Source organism: Xenopus tropicalis, chromosome 3 (genome assembly GCF_000004195.4).
Source record: "Xenopus tropicalis strain Nigerian chromosome 3, UCB_Xtro_10.0, whole genome shotgun sequence".
In the NCBI taxonomy this organism is placed as follows: domain Eukaryota; kingdom Metazoa; phylum Chordata; class Amphibia; order Anura; family Pipidae; genus Xenopus; species Xenopus tropicalis.
In genome coordinates this window covers 59,105,868-59,128,151 of record NC_030679.2, presented here as the reverse complement: position 1 = coordinate 59,128,151, position 22,284 = coordinate 59,105,868, and the positions used below count along the sequence as shown (strand labels likewise).

Here is a 22,284-nt window from a genome sequence, read left to right as displayed (position 1 = left end):
AAACTCTTACAAGGGACTTTCCTGACTATTTCTTGATCTATTCCCACTCCACTGCCCCTCTAGGCAAATCCCTCACACACCATTTAAAGGTATAGGTAAGGGGTCTAACAGAACCCAGAGACCAACCAACTCCATCTGCAACAGGATATGGGAAGCAGTGTTATATGCTAGAGAAAAACCTGGAAGGCTAAAGAGATGTAGGTCTAAAGGACTTTATAAAAAAAAAAGGCCATATAAAAGTTCTGCATAAGGAAGCAGTGACTATTAGGATCTATTCTAGTGAAATAGGGGGCAGGGGCACCCAAGCCTTTTAAAGTCTCTTTCATTTAAAATTTCTAAAGTAATAGAATATGTAATATTTTGCAGACAGTAGTTGTAAAGACAAGTACAGCTAACATCTAAGAATATATGTAACATGCCACTGGATTTTAGAATACTTTGGAAAAAATATTGCTACTATGAATCCAGTATTCATGTCTAATCTTATAAATATGAGTAGCCAATAGGAGCATTTTTAATGTGAAGATCCAGAAGGACATATGCTGATTAATTCAAGTATTGTATAGTTCTCCTTATATGGTATCATCTCAGATGAAGAACAACAATACTGTTAAAAGTAACACAGTACAGTAGTATGCTAGTCTTTATCATTTTAATTTATAATAAATAAAACCTTAGCATACTGTGCAGTGAATATTAATATACAAAGAATATAAAGCCTGTAGTCTATATTGCCAAAATCTATAATCTATGAATAATGCACCTACCGGTCTTATTTGGAAATTTCAGTATAGCACTGCTGCTGTGCAGCTTTCCACTTAGCCCTGAGACTGCAATTTCATAGTGGGATATGTGTTACTACAATGCACAGTTCTGATATTAAAGTCTAATTACTCCTGTTTTAACTCATTTTGTTATATGACAGTGCCTGCTTAAATGTATAAAGGGTTTGTTAAAAATCTTTCCTCTACGATTCCTCTAATTTCCTTTCAGCTCCTCTCCTTACCTCTCTTCCACTCTGCTCTTCACTCCAATGCAATGCTCCCTATGACTCTCCTTTTATTCTCCCACATCATTTGCTTTTACTGTATAACTGTAAAACTATATATCTAATTTGTGTAACTGTTTAGTATGTTACAGTGACACATATTAGAAATGTATGTAGCAAAATGGATTGAATGAATAATTAATTTAAAAAATATGTGGTGAAATACTCCCACGACATGCTCCTACGACATGCTCCCACGACATGCTCCATGGCATTAAAAGTACCAAACTTCATGCTATGGATTTTGTGGCAAATTAACATGCAAAGAAAGAAAAAAAAACATCATGCATTCGCTACAGCTGACAATGCCAATGCACTTTGCTTTAAAGTTGCTTTCATAATATGATATCTGGTATGAGTTTTAGTGCTGCCAAGGTAAACTTTATAATGGGGCATTCTGACCCAGTCATGTCAGATAATCAATAAGTAAATGTGTTCCCAGTCTTCCAGAGCACTCAGTGTCGGACTGGCCCACTGGGATACCAGGAAAACTCACAGTGGGCCCAGGTGTCCATATGTGCCCTTCTGCCTCTAACCATTTTTTTGCTTGAAAACAAAGAGATTGAAGAATAGATTATAGCATGTAAAGAAAATAGACTAGTAAAACAAAGAGGTTAAATGAGAAGAGGAAGAAAAATAGTCTGAGGTTTTCAGGTGGGTCCCTGGCACCCCAGTCCAACACTGAGAGCACTCTTTTTTAACAGAACCCAATATCAAATATTTTAAATTTCTCATTTTTGAACACAGTTTACCAAGATTATCACTAGTAACTTCTTTCTTCTGTGTTCTTCTTTGGGGCCACAATTAATCAGTACACATGGGAAGTCTTCTCTTTTACTTCCTATAATGTCTGTCTTTTCCTAAAAGAAGAATTGATAGCTTCTGGGAGCTGAAGCACAGACAGACTATCATTATTTCAATCTGTGGAATCAGGTGCAGTACAGACTGGTAATCTGTAGTTTCTGGCAAATGCCAGAGGGGCTGCTGTAAGATGCTATAGTCACTATTTATTGGGCCTGGGGGAACTGTTGGGTGAAATGCTAGGGTCTACAGTATTTTGAAACCCATTCCTAGGCTAATCACGTACTGTATATTTGTTACTTCACCCCAGCAGCCACAGGACTTTATTGTTAAACCACTGGCTGTGATGGAATGTATCTTAGCCATGCCACAATTGCGCTTCTCACACTGCTCAATGTGGCTTGTATGATGCAATGTTAGGTGTATTTTAGTTTTTTTTTTAATAGCAAGGGTTAATATTGTTCACAGTATAAATCAAAGGGACTCTGGAGACTGGGCTGGTGCTGCAGATGACTGGGTGAGGGCGCAAAATAGGGTAATGCCCCAAAAAACATGTTGAAATTTCTGTTCTGATATTATTTCCTACTCATACTCCCATTACTGGTCTATCTCTAGGAAAGACTCTGACACATTTTCCTTTAGCCTGCAGGTGTCACTGTTTAACAATGTTTTAACCTGAGCCAGAAATCTGTTACTTAAGAGTTCTGTTATAGCAGGTGTTTCTGCTGCTATATTGGTGGTTCTATAGTAGCATAGGCCCATGGGGTAAGAAAAGCTTCACCCATGGGGCTGTAATTATTTGCGAGACAGGGTCTGCTGTATTGGAGTTTCCTCTACCCTGTCCCTTCTAAAGCTTACATTTTTGAGGACCGGTAGGAACAAGGGATACCACAGTTCTGTGCCTAAAGGCCCTCACAGATGGGACTCTTTGTTGCCTGAGGGAGATTTCCTCTCCTGCAGGCTACAAAGTGCCCAGAAATACCTGTTCCCCCAGTTCCACTGGAATCACTTCATGTATAAGACTTTACATGTGTTACATGTATTTTCAGGCATTTTGTTGCCCATAGGAGAGGAGATTTCCTATGGGCAACAAAGTGCCCTTAAGAGAAGGACCCTTAGTTAGAATGGGTTAAGCAACCCCGTGAATAAGGTGTAGACAGTAGATACCCGATCCTGTAATTGCACCAACCTGTGCTCCTCTGAGGAGATCTAGTGTGGGGTAGCTCCCCAGATGGTACCCACCAAGTGTATGGACTCATGTGGATAAGGACTCTGACTGTAATCCCTTGGAGTACCCTTGAGGCAGGCTAAGAGAGAAAAACCTGCGGTGTGAAAGTAAACTCCCAAAGAATTCTGTATGTGCTGTGCCACTGTACCTGAAATACTGAATATATTGAGAAGTATTTGTGCTACCTGTGAAAACATAAAAATGATCTTTATCTCTGTTACACTATTTGACAAAATAAAATCCAAAGCTTTAACCTGTTAAAATAACAAAGGCCAACCCACTTTATAACAGCAGATAATCACACTCCCATTGCTGTTACAGAAATAGCCAGCAATATATTAGATAGCACCAGCGTGCAGCTGAATGACAAACTCTTTCCCTGTACTTAGGGCCTTAAATGGTCAGTCACTACTTTGCCTTATCAAGTGCTCCAGTGTGGAACTTGTGACTTGCAAGTGATGAGTTATGATGGATTTTTCAGGCAACCCCAGCCCATGGTAAGCCTGTGTCAGTGATGTGTTCTCCCTTGAAAAAGGTCACACTGTGTGACCAAAATGTTGGTAAATTAAATAAAGTCTCTTCGATTTTTGATAAAAAGTCCTGCGAGTACAATACTTTTCTCTCTCTCTATATATATATATAGTACACAGGGAGGAGCACACCCTATACAAGTCCAAATGCCTTTGGTGCAGGTCAAAAACAAAAATATAATAGAAAGAGTGCCGCACACACAGGGACTTGATACAAAAGAAAAAGTGTTTTTATTGAAAAAATTCCAACGTTTCGAGCACAACCAGTGGTTTGTCCCTAAGGAAGAGCACTGGTTGTTTTATAAATGAAAATAGTACATTTTTATTCATTAGGCAAAATGTTATTTATGTGCATCCCCTTTAAACCATTGGTACAATACCCCTTGAATTAAAGAGCACTCATAGAGTGAAGAAACCTAAATGTAATTGGTTGAATGAACTGAACCAAATGCACAGGAAACTTCTTTAGAAGAAAAATGAAACGTGCAGCATGGTTGAGTCCATAATACACTGTTATCTGGCTGCTGCTCTGGCATTACAAGATGTGGTCATGGTGTTGTCCATCAAGAGCGCTTCAGTGCATACTTCAGCCGTGAGTGAGGCAGTGTACATTAGTAGGTTTCAGTCTATACAAACCCATTAAGTCACACTGCCATTAATCTGTGGATTTATTTTTAAACCATGACAGGTATTTTAAACAGCATCAGATTACATCTGAACATTTTGGTGTGTGCGTCTGTTAGAAGTTGAAATGTTTAGTTGACAGGATTCCAAGTTTAACAATTCTGCCTCTTTCTAAAGTTCATTATCAGGATCTTCATTCCACCACCAATAACAATGTGCATAGTGATTTTTATTTAGTTTTAGAGGTCTTTTTTCATATGGGCCTTTGCCAGGAACGCTGCTTGTAGGACTAGATAATAGATGTTAATGTAGCCGTGCTGTTAATAGTTTGATACATCTAGGAGACAGGGGAGCAACTTTCCCAAAAGACACGTCTGTCCTTTCCATCACCAGACGCTCCTTCAGTTATCAGTACCATATCCACAGCCCTTGAGATTAATCGCAGTTGCTATGTAAACAACGTGCTGTAATGGAACGACAGAAATGCCACTTTTAACTTCTTCGATAATACAGCCCCAGAAGAACTGTAAGAGGGTCAGAGTATGTTGTTGCTTCGCCTTGCAAACCATGGGTAACATTATTAAGGGAATCATTGCTTTTATCCCTTCTAAGACTTGCCAGAACTATCTTTTGGGAGAGCTGGAAGAAATGCCTGTTGATAAAATGGTGGACCTAAGCAGCAAGCATTTGAGAAGATTCCCTCTAAGGGTGTGTGCCTTTACAGAACTTGTGAAGTTGTACCTCAGTGACAATAATTTAAACACCCTCCCTCCTGAGCTGGAACTGTTGCAGAGCCTTCAGATTTTAGCACTGGACTTTAACAATTTTAAAGTATTGCCGCAGGTCGTGTGCACCCTTAAACAACTGTCAATCTTATATCTTGGCAACAACAGGCTGAGGGATCTGCCTCCGGAACTATGTTTTCTCAAGAACCTGCAAACTCTTTGGATCGAGTCAAACTATTTCACTCATTTGCCTGTGGTGGTTTGCGAACTTACTCTACTGAAGACACTTCATGCTGGATCCAACCCTATCCGCCAGCTACCAAACGAGCTTAAAAATCTCAAAGAACTACGCAGCATTTGGATGTCGGGAACCCTTCTCACTGAATTCCCACTTGTGTTGTTGGAGATGCCTTTTTTGGATGTTATTGATGTTGACAGAAATGGCATAAGGTTTTTCCCAAGCCTTGTCCACATGCAAAGTTTGAAGCTAGTCATTTATGACCACAACCCATGTCAAAATGCACCAAAAGTTGCAAAGGGAGTTCGTAGAGTTGGGAGATGGTCGGAGGAAAGCCCTGAACCCAAAAAGAGATCCGAGGCGGAAGCAGAACTCGAAAATGCAAAGGACAATAAAGAAGTGCAGGCTCTGCCTCCAATGGATGCAACAAGTCAAAGCAATGAAAACTCAACTGAAGCAACTACTGTACCAAATTAAAATGTATGACTCCAGGCTTACTTATTGCTGAAAAAGGTAGTTTCCTTTTCCTGATTCCCAAACTATATTTGATGCAAGCAGTATACTTAGTTAACTATACACAAAGCTAGATATTCAGATGTACATCAGAAAATTTTATTTTGTGCAATAAGGCAAGTGGAAAAACACTGTAGTTGCACTCTCAGAAATCACATCCAGTTGGAATATGTCAAACAGATGTGATTTCTGTGTGCCATTGCAACCAGTGAGTTCCAATTTTCTATCCAGGCAGTGACTGTAACATCTTAATAGACAGAGGTCTGTCTGAACCCTCAAGCAAGGTAACAAATTAATTAGGACATCTTAAGTCTCATACCCCTTATACCTTGAGAGTGTAAGCTCTTATGGGGAAGGTTCTTTACCTCTTGAATTGATTATCAGTTGTTTTATTTTTTTTGTGTGTTAAGCTGGCAGCTGTGGTTAAATTGGATGATTTACAGATATCTAGATCTGTAACAATTTTAGCCACAGTTATTGATGTTAAGGTCAGCCATCTAAGCTGACTCTGCTTAGTCATACTTTGTCTTCTCCAGGTAAACAGCTATTGGTTGACAATGCAAATTAAAGAAAATTATAGATTTGAAGTTTTTATAGGACCAACCACAGAAGCAGACACTAGTGGCAGTACCCACTAACTACACTACACTGCCAAAGGTATCCAGACACCAATTTGCAGTCGGAACACTTACTGCCAAGCTTCAAACTGTCTCTGCAAGTAATGTCTAACATTACCATTTGCATCGCAAGCATTGGCTGGAGTGGTGCAAAGCTCAAAGCCATTGGACTCTACAGCAGCTGAAATTCTCTCTGGAATGAAATGAAATGCACTGCACTCTGGCTCTTTGATGTGTAAGTGTGATTTTGGCAGATAAAGGAACCTTATCTAATGTGTAATGCCAACTAAATAGTTTGGTGGAGGCAATTTCTTATGGTTTGGTTCACTGATTTCAGTAAAAACAGACCTTAACTTTGCAATGACACTGAAAGAAACACAGGCCAAGATCCACTTCATATTAATAGCCTTGCTTTTGGAATGAGATGTTGGAAATGCAGGTGTCCACATACTTTTGACCATACAGTGTACATTAACACAGGGCAGCAACACACATAGGAACATGTTACCCTTCATTTGCAAGTTTCTGTTATAGTTACTTCAAAAAGTTCTTGCTACCTTCTTCAGAGACGATGTGCCCAAGCATACTTATTCAGCGGCCAAATGCATACCCTTTGTTCACATGGAAGATAAGCAGCTCAAACATACATTGCACACTGACACCACCAAATAACAAAATATATATAGGGTGGAATAGCACATCAAATGTACTTTTAGGGCATACAGAGAGCATTAATAAAGCCTTTAGGCATACACCAGTAGTGCAAGTTATTTTTACCATATTACATACAACCATGTATTTAGACTAAATCCAATATCAGTGAGTAGTTAATGTTGGAAGAGCCCAGCCTAAATCAAACCAACAGCTTAGCCATGCTAATGACAAAACTTTATTTCAGTGCTTGTTATTGAAAGAGTAGGAACATGAATAGCTGTTTACAAACTGATTCTGCAAAACCATACATCCAATGTATGCGCTGGAAAATAATAACTTAAACCCAGATACGTTGCTGGAGAATTATGCAAGTGCTTGGCTGACTAAACACACACAGCATTTTTAACTGTGTAACAGCATTTTGCTCCAGAAATTTCTTCTGGTCCTAAAATAGGGAAACTTTCGCCTGGTCCACAAACTTGGTGCAGTTAAAGGGTACTCAGCAAGGATGATGGTCTGGTACACGTTTTCTATAACAGACAAAAAGAAGAAACTTACATGCATAAATAATAATGCCCAGAAGCAGAAAAAGAACAAAACTTGAAGCACATACATCAATACCAAATGCCTACATTCCTTCCCTTCCATTCGCTACTCATTCTAGTAGATTATAACATTTTTCCTGATAAAGGGCACGCAGCTTGCACGAAATGTCTCTATGGTGGTGTTGATTTTTAATATATTTATATTTGCAAGATTTGAGTGCTGCTCATTTTTCTTATTAGATTATATTATATATAATTGCTAAGGATTCTTCCTTGGGGGCAACATTAGGTCTCATATCTAGCAAGGCTAGCAAGGGAAGTGTAATGCTAAGATAAAAAATCAACTAAGAACTGCAAAAGCGCGTTTGTATCAGGAGTGGCTGATTATTTATGTTTGATATAGGATATAAATGAGGCTTCAATAGTTGTCCAATCAGTTATATATATATACAAGCTTATCATTTTCTCCTATTTTACTGATCAGGTATTACTTTGGTGCTATAAACAGTGCACTTTCTAATGCATATTATGAGAAGGGGCCCACAGGCTTCTTAAAAGGTTTCAGAAGGAACACACCATCTATATTATTGCTCACATACAAGTAGGTTTGGACACTAAGTTACCCTATGAATAGTATGTGTAGTATGTTTTGCTTATGGAGTGAATGGTATATAGTCCAGCATGATTTACTTGATAAAAATGAATGAGCCTGCTTTTGGTCAAATTGTTTGTTTCTGACATACATTTTATTTTGTTAAGCACTATTTCCATGCTGCACTATTAACTTGCACTTTAAAGTACCCAGGTAAAACCGTTTATTATAACTTTATGAATATGAATGTTAACACGTTACCAGTGAAGAATATATAAGCAGGTGGTACAACAGCTTTGAATTTTTAAGGCAGAGTTTTTTGTATTTTAATTAATAAAGATTTGTACTCCTTAAATATATAATTGGTGTGATGTGTGCCTTGTGTTTGTAGGTTTATTCATGGGTTTTCACCTTTTTCCAATTCGCTGAATAACAATTTAAAGGAACAGTTCAGTGTAAAAATGAAACTGGGTAAAATAGACTGCGAAAAATAAAAATATTTGTAATATAGTTAGACAAAAATATAATCTATAAAGGCTGGAGTGGGCAGATGTCTAACATAATGGCCAGAACACTACTTCCTGCATTCAGCTCTCTAACCTCTTAGTCAGTCAGTGAGGGGCATATGGGACATAACTATTCAGTTAGTTTTTGACTGAACAGTTATATCCAATATTCCCCCCTCAAGTCACTGATTGGTTACTGACTGCTAACAGCTTAAAGAGCTGAAAGCAGGAAGTAATGTTCTGGCTATTATGTTATACATCTGCCCTACCATACCATATATTACATTTTTGCCTAACTTACTATATTGAAAATATTTTTTCTTTTGCACAATCTACCTGTTTTACCCAGTTTTATTTTTTACAGAGCTATTCTTTTAAGAACCTATACTCATGGACAGTACCTTTGTTGAAAAGTCCTCACACAATTCTGTATTTTTATTACATGCAAATGAAGGACTGATTACATTCCTCAGAATTCCCTGTCCTGAAACCACTTACTCTTAATGCAGTACAGCAGCATTATCAACCCTAAACCTCCTCATTAGATCTTAGTAGGTTAAACAAACTGTAAATCATTAATATACTTTTCCATGTTTTTTGTAATAAAATAGCAGTAACCAGGCTACCTTGGTGCAGCTTTGATGATGTTATCAACACGCAAAATAACTTCAGCGGCTTCAGAAGCACTCAGCAAGACTTGTCTCTTTACTTGGAAACTTTCAGTTATACCCAGCTCTCCCATTTCACCTATGGTACCATTTTTCATATCTGGAAAACAAAAAAAATTAAGCCATGGTTTAATTTTCAGGGTTTAAAAAAGAGAAAACATACAGTAAAATGTTTTTACTTGTAACAATGCATAGAAAGAATGATAACCATTAGGAAGAAATGTAAGAAACAGTGAAGATGAGTGGCAAATTATTATGCACCCCCTCAGTGACTAAAGTTGCTCACATTCTGGCACAGGGTACTTTGCTATAGAGTGCCATGCTGCAATAAACACAATAAAAAACAAGTTCAACACATTACAAATCTTAAAGAAGAATGTTAGTAACCACCAGGACGGGCAATTAACTGGTTCTGCAGGAAACGACACCAGGCCAGTTTGGGTTTTTAAAACAGGAGCACCAAACCTGGTGTAAAAGGAGAATCCCCCAACAACAACCAGGTGTTTGTTACTTTCCTTCACCTTTAGGTTCTTGGTTTGCCATAGAGCAGGCTTCTTTACTAAGGTTTGTTTCTTACCCAGGCCATAGGTTGATTTCCCTTCACTGTGAGCTGCTCTGAGCTGAGACACTAGATCAGCACTATCATAGCCTGCATTATCTGCAATAATGGTTGGTAGCTAAAGAAAGAAAAATATACAGGTTACATAATGCCTAGCTTAGCATCAGAAAATAACTGAATTATAATAGGTATGTAGATTATACGTTATACTTACCATGCGTAGTGCCTTTGCAAAAGATTCCATGGCGACAGACTCTTTACCTGGTGTTCTGATTGCAAGTTCTGTCACAGCATGAGCCATTAGCATTTCTGAGCAGCCTACAAAAGCAAGAATAACGTCAAAAGTGAAGTCACTCAATCATAAACAAGGCTAACGTCAGTCATTTTTGCACATACCTCCTCCATAAACTGTCCTTGTATCTTTTACAGTCTGAGCAAGTACGCAGAGGGCATCATGTAAGGATCTCTCGGCTTCATCCAAAATTTGCTGAGTTGCACCACGAAGAACAATAGTGCAGGCCTCACCTGTCATCATCAAAAGACAAAATACATTATGTGCAATAATGATCCAGCACCAACTAAAACTCAATGTGTGTGTGGATTTTAACTTATTATATCGTATAAGGAAATCCAGCACTTTGCACAAAAGTGACCACAGCTGCAGGAAGAGATAACTCAGATCAGATAACTGACTAACCTGCACTTTCACAATAATTTAACAATGTTACCTGAGAAAGATAAAACGATATGTTGCCATTCTAACTTGCTGGCTATGTTTGACAAGGAGACCATGGATGTATGAGGGCTCTGGCACACGGGGGAGATTAGTCGCCCGCGAACAGGGAGTTAATCGCGGGCGACTAATCTCCCCCGTGTGCCAGAGCCCTGAAGGTTAAGGATTCTCCAGCTTGGGAAAGAGCTGGAATCACAACTGTTGCACAGGATTAAGATAATGTAATTTTTTTAAATATATGTTGCTAAGCACATTTCCTTTTTTTAAGTGCTCATAATATAAATCTTACAAACCTCCATATAAAAGAAGCAGGCAAGGCTACATTTTAGAATTGCAAAGAGAGATAAAACAAACGGTGAAAAAAAAATATTTTTTGTTGCCACTAATCGTTATGGCAAGCACAACACACTTTGATGCTTACCCATGGCAACACCAGAGAAATGAATGAGCTTATCCTCTCCAATCATTACTTCCTCGATAAGCTTACAGGTACCCAGTTTAACCAGCTCAGGATGATCAAAGGTTGAAGCAATCTCACCACCTTAAGGGACAATAAATATATATGCAGTTTTGTTTTTCAGAAAAAGGAATGCTAGTTTTATTATAACCAATAAGCAACAAAAAGATTAAAATATAAGCTACCTAAAATATGTATTATTCTCTGAATAATATGATGGGGAGATGGGGAAGGGAGTTGGTTTCCACTGCCTATATGAGAGGATACCAAATGGCTACTGTTTCCATATATGATAATCTCTGCCATATCATAAACAGATTAGAAATGGTCTAGCCGAACACTGACCCCTTGTGGTCAAAATCTAGATGTCACTTGGCATTTTATTCACAATATACACATAATTATGGTTGTTTGTAGCTTCAGTGCTATTATGGCTATTATACTGTTAAGTTAGCAAGGCTTTTCTGTACAGGGAACAGAAATTATAAGGCCACTGGTCACTTGGGCAATGGGCGCTGTTAACAAGTACAACAGAGCCTTTACCATGCCCCATTATTGCAAAACCTCTGCTGCCACTGACCAGAGTACCCCCCTGATGGCAGCGCTGGCTTAAAGACTCAGACTACTAGGGAGCAACTCTAATCTTTACAATTTTCTCAGACCTTTTGTTTAAAGCACACTTTGAGGTCTAACATTTAGTTACAGATACCTAGGAAAACACTGCTGTATTAGACATAGCTCCAAAAATATACTGTTCACCCAGTAGGATCTAGGAGACCAAGCAGGTATTGTTTTCAAAACTTACCACCAGCTGCTGGTCCAGAAGCCCCTAGAGGGGCTGTTTCAAAGTTTAAAATCAACTACTTTAAAGATGTATTTCTGGGATAAATTAAGCAGAACTAATGCTAAACTTATCTGAATATAACAGGCTGTCTCCCTCTAATTTGATAAGAAAACCAACATTCAGCTAAGGTGCTACTTTTAACTCATTACATTAATGCCAGCATCTGTAAAAATCTAACATTAGCACTTTTCTAAGTAAACAGACCACACTGAAATATTGAAGACATGAGGTTGTAACATACCAAAACATCAAACAGTACAACTAATAAACTGCACATAATTGATAAAACTTCAGTACCTGTAACAAGGGCTAAACGTTCGACACCAGCGAAGTCTGCATGCTCAATTGCCATAACGCCTGCAGTTGCGAACAACTGCTCTGGGTAGTTATAGATCAGTTGCCTAGAAAAGAAAAAATAAGCATTCTAATCACCAACCTCCAAACTGAACAGCCACGGTAAAATTTCTCTTTGGGAAAAAAAAAAGAAACTATGTCTCATATTAAGAAGCAAGGAAAAAAAATTAAATCTAGCAGACAATTGTCTAGATTGAGCTGGCTGGCAGAAACAGTGCATTTGGGTGTTATAAGGTTATAGAGTAACATTAGACTTCCTTGAAATTACCCTTAGCAAACTAATCATAAGTTAACCATTACTGGTATAGTGCTGATGGAAAAATAACAATCTAATCTAAACATCTAATTACCTACATTAAATCAAAAGTTGCTCCTTATTAACCCTATGTTCCCATAGTCTATTTACCTAGTCTATTTACCTGTTAATAAAACAATTGATTCCATGCTTTAGAATACGCTCAACTTTCTCCTTCATTTTTTCTTTTTCTGCAAGTTCAATCTCAGCAACCTTTGCAGTAGAGTCTACACGTACTCGCGAGCCAAAGATCTAAAGGTCAAAGAAATTTTTTTTAGAGAAATATACACACATTTCACAAGGTAGAATAAAATACTTTAAAAGGTTACAAACCTTTATCTTGTCAGTGTCCATTCCGGTGTTGGCAATCAGGATTTTAGCATTCTCAATACGCTTTGGCTGATTTACACCAATTTTTTTATCCAGCAAGAATCCTAGAGAAGAAAAAGTTTTAAAGGGGACATATTGGATAAATGGGAAAAACGTTTATTTTGTAGGCAATTATGAATAATACCCGGTGCTGGTTTCCCTTTGGGCTAAACATTAACCCTATCTGTAACAATGGCCCCTTTATTGGAGCTCCCTATAGATCCTCTCACTTCTCCGACCACATTTGAAATTAAGAGTGGGCGTGTCCTAACGGTCCCTGCCTGAAGCACAGTAGGAGGGGGAGAGCCAATCACAGCCCTGCAGTCACACAAGCACAGACAGGCTTCAGTTCCCTATCAGGTCAGCCTAGCTGCTGATTGGTTCCTATCCTACAGTGCAGGGTACGGAGGGCCGCCGGCTCCCCAGCTCATCCAGAGAATTCAGCCAGCAGGAAGTGGCACAGATGGGCGGGGCTAGTGGGGTTTGGGGGAATTTCTCAATAAATCAGTCGAAAACACAACTTTTTTAAGCACAATCCTTCTATATCTAGAGAAGTATAATTCCCTGGTACATTCATAATTTTTATAGGATATGTCTCCTTTAATCTTCAATTTGATGAATTCAAAATCTTATGTAAGGTGTACTTAAAGTCTGCTTAATAAAACAATTATCACAAATAATGTAAAGGAGAACCTATTTAATGGACAATTTCTTGAAGTAATACTGACACTAAACAAACCACTCTAAAATATTAATGTGCATTACAAGTTACATATAGGTCCTGTTAATAATTTTCTGTTGACAGGCCTGCTCTTGTAAGTAATTGTTACTTGAAGTTCCTAAGCCTGACTGTTTCTTCTCAGCCTGTCAATTATAGCTTCTAATGTTAACTGTCTCATCTCAGCCTGTCAATTATAGCTTCTGCTGTACAATATGGCAGCCCCCTAAGAGGAACATGAGAGATCAGAAAGTAATGTAAAATAATCAGTCAAATAAATATGTTTATGGCAACATTATAAATAGCATGCAAAGACAATGTTATGACTAAAAAAAAAGGTTAATTCCTGGTGTCTCTCTAATGTTAATCATAGGCACACTACTTCCAGCCCTCACAAACATATACACTTGGCCAACCAACTAGTCAAATACACTCTTGTCCTGCTGAGAGAAGTTAAAAAAAGACACAACCTGGTTGATGACTAAAGCTGACCATACACATACCAATAAAATAGTAGTAGTACAAAACCTAGTTTTGTGTGATGTTTGGTCCGTGTGGGCTCCGAATTATCATCCTGATAATTTTTGTAATAGAACGTCACTCTTGAGAACCAAGTCAATCACTTAGTGATGGTTCTCCAGAGTGACTTTCTATTGTCGATTTGTAAACTTTGGTGTGATGGGGCCTCTACTCTCAAGAACATGCAAAAAAACAGGACTTCATCTACTATCTTATAGTAACCTTTTCGATAATCTTCGTACTATGGCGATCCGTCATTTAGTCAATCGAGCAGGTTAGAAAATTTTGGTTGGCTAATGAAAAAATCTGCATATATTGTGTATTGGACGATATCTTGGGGGACCTACAATGGAAATCTATTTCGAACGATTGGTGTCTGCCAACTATATTATGTTCAGAACATCCTTCGATTTGTAATTTAAGGGTTTTATCCTACAATTTTAGTATGACTTAGTTTCAGATTGTTGCATTTAAACATACAACTGATATCTGAATGTTTATCGGAAGAAGACTAAAATCTGAATATGTATGGCCACCTTAACCACCACCTATGACAATGAATACAAACCAGCTCTTAGTTTTTAGTTCCAAAGTACAGTATAAGTATAATGGGCAGGTGGGTAGTGGAAGACAATGCAGATGAAAAAGGCAGGTCCTGCTGGAGTGTTTAAGCTACCAACACAGTTTAGAAGCTATTGAATAAGGCTGCAGACGTCGTCAAAAGAGAGAGTAACAACAGCTCTGAAATCCATTATACACAATCCTAAAATAGTCTGCATAGCAGAAGACTGAAAGGAAATAACTGCTTTTTAAGTGTGTGTTATTGAAGAGAAAGCACTCTTTGCCATCTTTTTGTAGCAGGTTTTTGGGTTGGCATAGATGACAAGTTTAAATATTTACCTTATGAGTTCAGCAGCCCATAAAATTGAAGAGCACTACTTAAAATTAACTCTACTAATATGCAGTGTATCATAAAGACAGCACTTTGATATTATGGAAAAAGGCAAACACATTTACATTATTTTATTAAAAACGATAATTACCTTCATCCAAGTATGATTCTGTTAAGCTTCCGCCCAGCTTTTTAATGACATGTATTGCTTCTAGATTACCAGATCCTTTCAGTCGGAGGACAGCCTCCACAGCTAATTTAGAAAAGTGATCTTTATGGTGGGTGAGAAGCTTAGATGACAATGTGGTGCGAGCAATATTTAGAAGGTCACAGCGGAACTTCTCTTCATCATTCCTACATTATAAGGGAGCAGAAACAATAGAGTTTTTTATATGGTAAAAGCTCATGCTTGCGGGAAATCTCCTCTACCACAGACCTGCTCCTTTACATTATTTGGAATCGCTGCATCCAAAACATATTACATTCTGTGATCCTGAGTAATCGCTTTAAAAACGCCTCTACATTTTCGGGCAATTACCTAGGATCACCCCATGTAATGTGTTTTACATGAGGCGATTCAAACTAACATGAAACAGCAGGTATTGTGGGTTAGCAGATTTCCATAGAGTCCTGAATTGATTTAACCCTATTTAAAAAATACATTAAGAAAAATGTAGATATGACAATTAGTTCAAACAAATTCCAAAATAACTTACCCATGATCCACAGACGCATTAAGGAGTGCCTCTCTGGCTACTTGTGTGGCTTGTCTCCATCCAGAAATGATAGTCTGAGGATGGATCTTTCTAGCCACCAAAACTTCTGCCTCCTGTTGTTATTGAAACAAATGACAATCAGCGGTAATATTAAACAAGCATATTAAAACATAACAATATTACCATGAAAGTCTTACTGTAGCTTACAATCTTATTTTCTCTCATATATATGAAATACCACATACATATAACAATTTTCAGCGTTTGTGGGTTCATTCCCCCCCTGATAATGCTAGCCTTAACAGGCCAAAATCTTTAGTGTTAAATTTTGCAACTTAGGAGCCAAATCACTGCTCCTAAAGAAGCTGTTACATTATGCATTGTCATGTCATGCAAATATATAAAATACCCAGTAACTGACTGGCCCCTTTAAAGCATTTGGTATTTTCTAGTTCCAACTGCCTAGGCAACAAGAATGCCACATTCAGTTTGTGAAGAGTGAGGTGCCAAGAAAGGATTTTACTGTATTTGTATTCCTTAGAAACAGACATAATTATGGCTAAGAGTTTCCTTACTCTGAGCAGTTCGGCTGCCAACACTGTCACTGATGTTGTTCCATCACCTACTTCATCATCCTGGACTTTTGACATGTCTAATGGGGGGAGAGTCAGGAGGGAAAAAGTTACTGAAAACCATGGAAAGAAACAGTATAACTGGTTCAACTAAAGTCTGGGAACTTACCAACCAAAACCTGTGCAGCAGGGTTGTCAATACCAATGGCTTTCAAAATAGTTGCACCATCGTTGGTTACAGTAACTGTGCTATCTCTGCCACTGCTTAGGAGAATCTTGTCCTAATGCGGATATTAAACACAGCCTTTTAATAATGATTAACAAACGAGACAGGAAGGTTCTAGTATTTTAAGCATAAGGAAATAGCCAATCACTTACAATAGCCGTAACCCTTTAAAGAAGAACTAAAAGTTGAAAAATATGCAGATAATGCTCATGAATAGTTTTAAAATTTAAACTTACCATATCTTTTTAAATCAGTGATTTTTTGATAAACTTCATATAAAAATTAAACTGCAAATAGTGCTCAGGGAAATACTTACTGCATTTTTTCCCCTTTCATATAAACTATCAAATAACTAAGAAACCACATTCAGAGCACTACGTGTCTGTTTACATCCAAAATAATTTAGCAAAATCAACATTATGTGTGATCACAGGGTTGAATTAAAACTAGCAACTAAATTCCCTGCCTCCTAATAAAATCTGGTTTATTGAAAAAGCCTTGCTATCTCCGTTTATATAATTTGGAAAAATATCTTTTGAATCTCTAAAACTGAACACACTTTAAACAACTTGTAATTGGTTTTATTCTAATTTGTGTATTTCTTCAGGTTTTTAAAAAACAAATTCGACGTGAATTTAGAGTTATTTATATTACTCACAGTCCTGTTCTAAGCAATTTATTTTTCAAACATGGGCTGCTAAATAAACTTTTTTAACGATAAAGTTGCTAAGCAATTTCAGTCACATCAATCACACTTCTACAATAGTTTAACTATACTTTAATTAGCATTGGAAGTGCTCCCACAAGTGCTTTGGTATTTTAGTTAAAATGTAGAATGTTAGAATGCAGTTAGGCAATCAAAATGTAATTTTGGCTGTAGCATCCCCAAATCTATCCTTTTATTGGTGATCCTATGTCTTTAAAAATTGGAGCTGAGCATGGGAGACTGTCTGAATGCCAGGAAGATTAATATTAGTAAAGAATGCCTATTTGCTCTCCTAGATACACATGAATGGCCTAGCATAAGAGTCAATCAGTCAGATTTATGCTATAAAAAAAAAAACAGCAGATAGACTACCTGTGACTTTGTTATGACCTATGAGGGGAAGCATGCCTAATAGAAGGATTGAACTACAGTTCCACAACCACTGGTCTATAGGACACTAAAATTATGTTTTTCAGGTGGAAAGGCTATTCTAACTAGTGACTACTGTAGATTATATTACTCTGCTTCGACCAATACATTTTACAAAATCGATAATGTAAGTCAGTCATCCCCAACCAGTGGCTCGTGAGCAACATGTTGCTCACCACCCGTTTGGATGTTGCTCCCCGTGGCATCATAGCAGGTGCTTATTTTTGAATTTCTAGTAAGAAGTTAAGTTTTGGCTGCATAAAAACCAAGTATAATGTCAAACAGAGCCTCCTGTAGGCTGCCAGTTAACATTAGGACTATTAAGTAGCAAATTATAATTTTTATTGGCACCCTCAGGAACCTGTTTCATGCTTGTGTTGCTCCCCAACACTTTTTCCATTTAAATGTGGTTCACGAGTTTAAAAGGTTGGGGATCTCTGATGCATGTGAACAAAGAACCTTATTTTTCTGCATATTTATACTATATTTATACATCCACGGACTTTAAGACTGCCAGTGGCAATTTATTTGACTGGCTTACATTAAAAAGACGACTGACACTTACCATTCCTTTAGGTCCCAATGTACTTTTAACCAAGTCTCCAATGGCAATGGCTCCAATGAAGGAAGACTACAAAGACAACATATCTATCAGAAAAATACAGCTATTGGAACAGCAAAGACTATTACACCTGGCCAAAATAACTGTACTTACTAGGCGGGCGGTTTCTGCCTTTTCTTCATCAGCGCCAGCTTTGAAAATATTTACGGGTGCTAGTGATAGGGAAGCCTGTAAAATAAATAACAAAAATTTTACAAGAATTATGTCTTATTTCTGTGCTTCACAAAAATAAAATACAGCTCAACTTTTTGGTAAATTCACTGTGAATTTAGTGAGAGATATTATCAAACACTGCCTATCACTATCAGTCTTAACTGTCATATAATTGGACTTGCCACATATAAGGCAAAGGGATATACTGCCACTTGAAAGAGGGTAGTCCAAATTATTATTAAGTTATTTAAATGTTTTAATCCTAATACTTTTTACAATTATAATATTTAGTGTTGGTCAGCTGTTACACTTGGAATTGAAAGGCAATTTGTTTCTAAGGCTTAATTAGCCTAGCAACTAGTCAGAATAGAAGATGAATATTAGCAGGTAAAACAAAAAAGACAGCAGTAAAAAATGAATAATAATGAATCTTAAGCTGAAGTGTAAAAATGTTTTCAGTTCTAAAACCAAAAACACTATTTTTAATTGCAGGCCAGAAATAGGCAACACAGAAATGGTGATAATTAAAAAAAAAAAAAACATGCAAAAACCAACTTAAAAGTTAATTAGAAAATAATTTATGTAACTGAACTGCCAGGGAGGGGAGTCACCAGTTGGACAGCACTGTTGTAGTCTGTCATTCACATAGCTGTTCGGTTCCGTGGTTGTGGCCCTAAATGGTAGATTGTATTTAACTAGAGTGCTGCAAAAACATTTTCTCTAGGTAAGCCACATTTAATACATACTACTCCTATAAGGCTACGGTTTGTAAACATTTAGCCTTTTTAGCACCTGTCATTCTAATGGTATTTGTCTGGCTGCTGTGATTTGCATTGTTCACACCTCAGATTCAGGCAATAAGCCATTGCATTGTTTACACCTGTAAGCCCCTCAGGTCTATTGCTGCCTGTGTGTATCAAAGTCTGCCTGCTCTACCCTGCCTGTGTGTGTGTGTGCCATACTCTGCCTGCCCTACCTGTGGAAGGTGAACTTGGCAGGGGTTTGTTCTGGGAGTTTGTTAGCATTTGGCAATAATTGTTAAGGGGTCCCTAAGGTGTATAATTATGTGCTGGGGGTTGCTGTGCTATCCACAGGGGAAGAGATGTCATATGGACTAAAGGGTATAGCTTAATATGACTTAATAAATATATGTGTTTCACATATAAGTGATATCCTTGCAGCAAGCACCAACCATTTGTCTTCTTTGTGTGCTACAACTATTAATGTGGATATGGTCTTAAAAAAATGTCTGTTAATATGGGCGTGGTTTAAAAAGGAGTGCCCAAAACTGACTTTCATTATAGGCCCTTCACTACATATGTCAGAAAATTCCGGCCCTCAGTACCACAAACGTTGGACAGCACCGGACTAGAGGGTAAATGAAAACATGAGAGGCCACAATCCTTTATAAGCAACTAATGTAACCTGTTGAGCTGATAAAATATAGCCCTGTTTTTTTTAACCTTTTATTTAGTAACATGCTTAGTGTAAATATGTATGTGAGAGGGCCCACTTGCAGATTGTTGTTAATATCAAAGGGGGTAGGCACATGGTGTCAGATACAATTTGGCTAAGTCCCTAGGCATCCAGGGGATCCAGGAAGTCGCTGGGGGGGGGGGGGAGTTGGAGGATGCTGGGGGGAGTTGGAGGATGCTGGGGGAGCCACAGGAGGACAATGGGGGTGAATTGTGCAGATGCAGCGGGGAGCCACAGAAAATTGCTGGAGTGAGCTGGAGGATGCTGGGGGGCCCTGGCTACCAATGTTTTAGGGGGGCCCTGGCTGTTTGTCCTTTGTACTAATGGGAGGGAGCATTGGGGGCAGGTCGTGGGAGGAAGGGGGCCCAGAAAATTTGGTTGTGAGGGGCCCGTGATTTTTTGATGGCAGCCCTGGCCGCGACCCTTTGATACAGTTCCTCATGTTGTGGTGACCCCCAACCATTAAATTATTCCTAAGACCATCGGAAATACGGCAACCCCTGTGAAATGGTTATTCAACCCCCAAAGGGGTCCCAACCCACAGGTTGAGAACCGCTGCCTTACACTAACTACTGCCTAGGCTGCCAACCTTGCCACCAGGGCCAGTGTTAGCCAGAGGGGGGCCCTGGCACTATAGCCAAACCTGGGTCCCTGCTGCCAGGAGTAAAATCCCTCAGCCCTTGGGTGGCCAATAGTCCATATTTCCCCTAGGGGCGTGACACTCAAACAGAAATGTCAAGTTACCCCATGCCATTAGGATAATAATGCTCAAGCCTGGCTAATTGTAAAACCTAATTCCGCTTCACTTTAAACACTCTTCTATAAGGTTACAGAAATGTCTTTTTTCGGCCCAAAAAAACGAAGTAACATAAAACATATAATATAAAAAAAAATATTATATTATCCGTTAAAGGCCCAGAGAAAATACCCATCCCGCTCTAAACCTTGCTTTCCAGCTAAAGGCCCGGATAAGTGCTGCCTCACTACTGTCAAACGGGATCTATCCTGCACTTGGGGCGCTGGGCGTTCGCTCCAATACAGCGTGTCCGATAGCATGGGAGAGCTTTTCCTTTACACAACTCTCAGCCGGACAACTGGCGAACTGTAAATAACTGCCGCCTGCTTAATAAAGAACCACAGACTCAGGCACTCACCATGATGCTGATGTTACAGATATAAAAGACCCGAGCACGCCGCAGCTACAGCCGGCTTTGATCAGGAAGTGATGTCACTAACGGCAGAGAGGCGGGGCGTAGAAAGCGCTAGAAAGGCTGTGAACTAGCGGAAAGGTGGGTTGGCGGCCATCATTGAAATGGTTAGCGAGCCCTGAAAACCCTATTGTTGGTTTTTATTTTGCCCATCTCTACAGTGGGTGCATTTTGATGACGTGACGCAACGGAGGTCTGACGTTAAACTAGCTCTTTTGTTTCCATTTATGGCTGTTGTCATGGCGGGCAGCACGTGATAAATTATAGCAGTCTATTGAGTCGCTTAGCGATAAGGATTTAGATAGCAGATATAATGATAGGATATGTGGCATGGAGCTGGGAGGCTAAAGTCATGTTGCGCTAATATTTAACATATTTAAAAAAAGAAACTGGAAAATGTTCATTTGGAAGCATGTGTAGATTGTAAGCTCTTTTGGCCAGGGCTCTCTTCACCTTTTGTATGGGTTATTGATTGCTTTATATGTATGTATGTATATCTTTATTTATAAAGCACTACTTATGTACGCAGCGCTGTACAGTAAAATACATTAAAACAAACGGGATTATTAAGGTAATAATAGATAAATACAAAGTATAACAATAAATACAGATAGATACAAGATAAATACAGTTGCAATAAGTTAAGAGTCAAAGATGCAAGGGGATGGAGGTCCCTGCCCCGTAGAACTTACAATCTATATGGGAGGGATATGTTACTCTGTATGTCCAATGTATGAAACCCACTTATTGTACAGCGCTATGGAATATGTTGGCGCTTTATAAATAAATGTTAATAATAATAATGTGTCCCCAAATGGAGTTTATTAACCTTTTAGGGTGAAAACACACAGAGCTACTAGTAGCAGCTACTAAATACCAGAAAATACCCTGCCATAGACAATAGTGAGAATTGCCTCTTCTAAAACACATAAAGACAATTATCAGCAAATGATCAGCATTGTCTAGTTTTGTATCTGTGACAAGTAGCTGCTACTAGTAGCTTTGTGCGTCTTCACCCTTAAGACTTGTGACATCCGGGTTTGACCCAGCTTATGTTTATGCTACACATTTATGGGGCTTTTGGTGACATTGGTGCGTGGCTGGGTCATGGGGTGTTTTCTGGATGATCAGGGATAGAGAGGGATAA

The 22,284-nt window shown here is 38.5% G+C and overlaps 2 protein-coding genes across 2 annotated transcripts; one reads left to right on the top strand and one right to left on the bottom strand.

The window, feature by feature from the left end:
• The first annotated feature begins 4,425 nt into the window (after positions 1-4,425).
• On the top strand, positions 4,426-8,477 carry lrrc10 (leucine rich repeat containing 10). The gene has a single exon (XM_002938506.5). It carries the CDS (start codon positions 4,715-4,717, stop codon positions 5,669-5,671), a length of 957 nt encoding a protein of 318 aa, XP_002938552.2. The 5' UTR covers positions 4,426-4,714; the 3' UTR covers positions 5,672-8,477.
• On the bottom strand, positions 7,191-21,145 carry cct2 (chaperonin containing TCP1 subunit 2). The gene is made up of 16 exons (NM_001006756.1): positions 21,084-21,145; positions 18,394-18,468; positions 18,244-18,309; positions 16,487-16,598; positions 16,321-16,397; positions 15,746-15,858; positions 15,181-15,383; positions 12,865-12,965; positions 12,656-12,783; positions 12,180-12,283; positions 11,003-11,122; positions 10,245-10,373; positions 10,063-10,166; positions 9,867-9,966; positions 9,248-9,389; positions 7,191-7,508 (listed from the first exon to the last, which is right to left on the bottom strand). The coding sequence occupies exons 1-16, from the start codon at positions 21,084-21,086 to the stop codon at positions 7,478-7,480; spliced, it is 1,608 nt and encodes a 535-aa protein (NP_001006757.1). The 5' UTR covers positions 21,087-21,145; the 3' UTR covers positions 7,191-7,477.
• Positions 21,146-22,284: the final 1,139 nt, after the last annotated feature.

What these genes read in the sequence shown, in the direction of transcription:
- lrrc10 (XM_002938506.5), top strand. Translation starts at nt 4,715, where the DNA reads ATGCCACTTTTAACTTCTTCGATAATACAGCCCCAGAAGAACTGTAAG.
- cct2 (NM_001006756.1), bottom strand. An exon ending in AGGCAGAAACCGCCCGCCTA is followed by an intron (nt 18,310 to 18,393) that starts GTAAGTACAGTT and finishes TTGTCTTTGTAG; the next exon opens with TCTTCCTTCATTGGAGCCAT. An exon ending in AAGGACAGTTTATGGAGGAG is followed by an intron (nt 10,167 to 10,244) that starts GTATGTGCAAAA and finishes TTGCTTTTGTAG; the next exon opens with GCTGCTCAGAAATGCTAATG.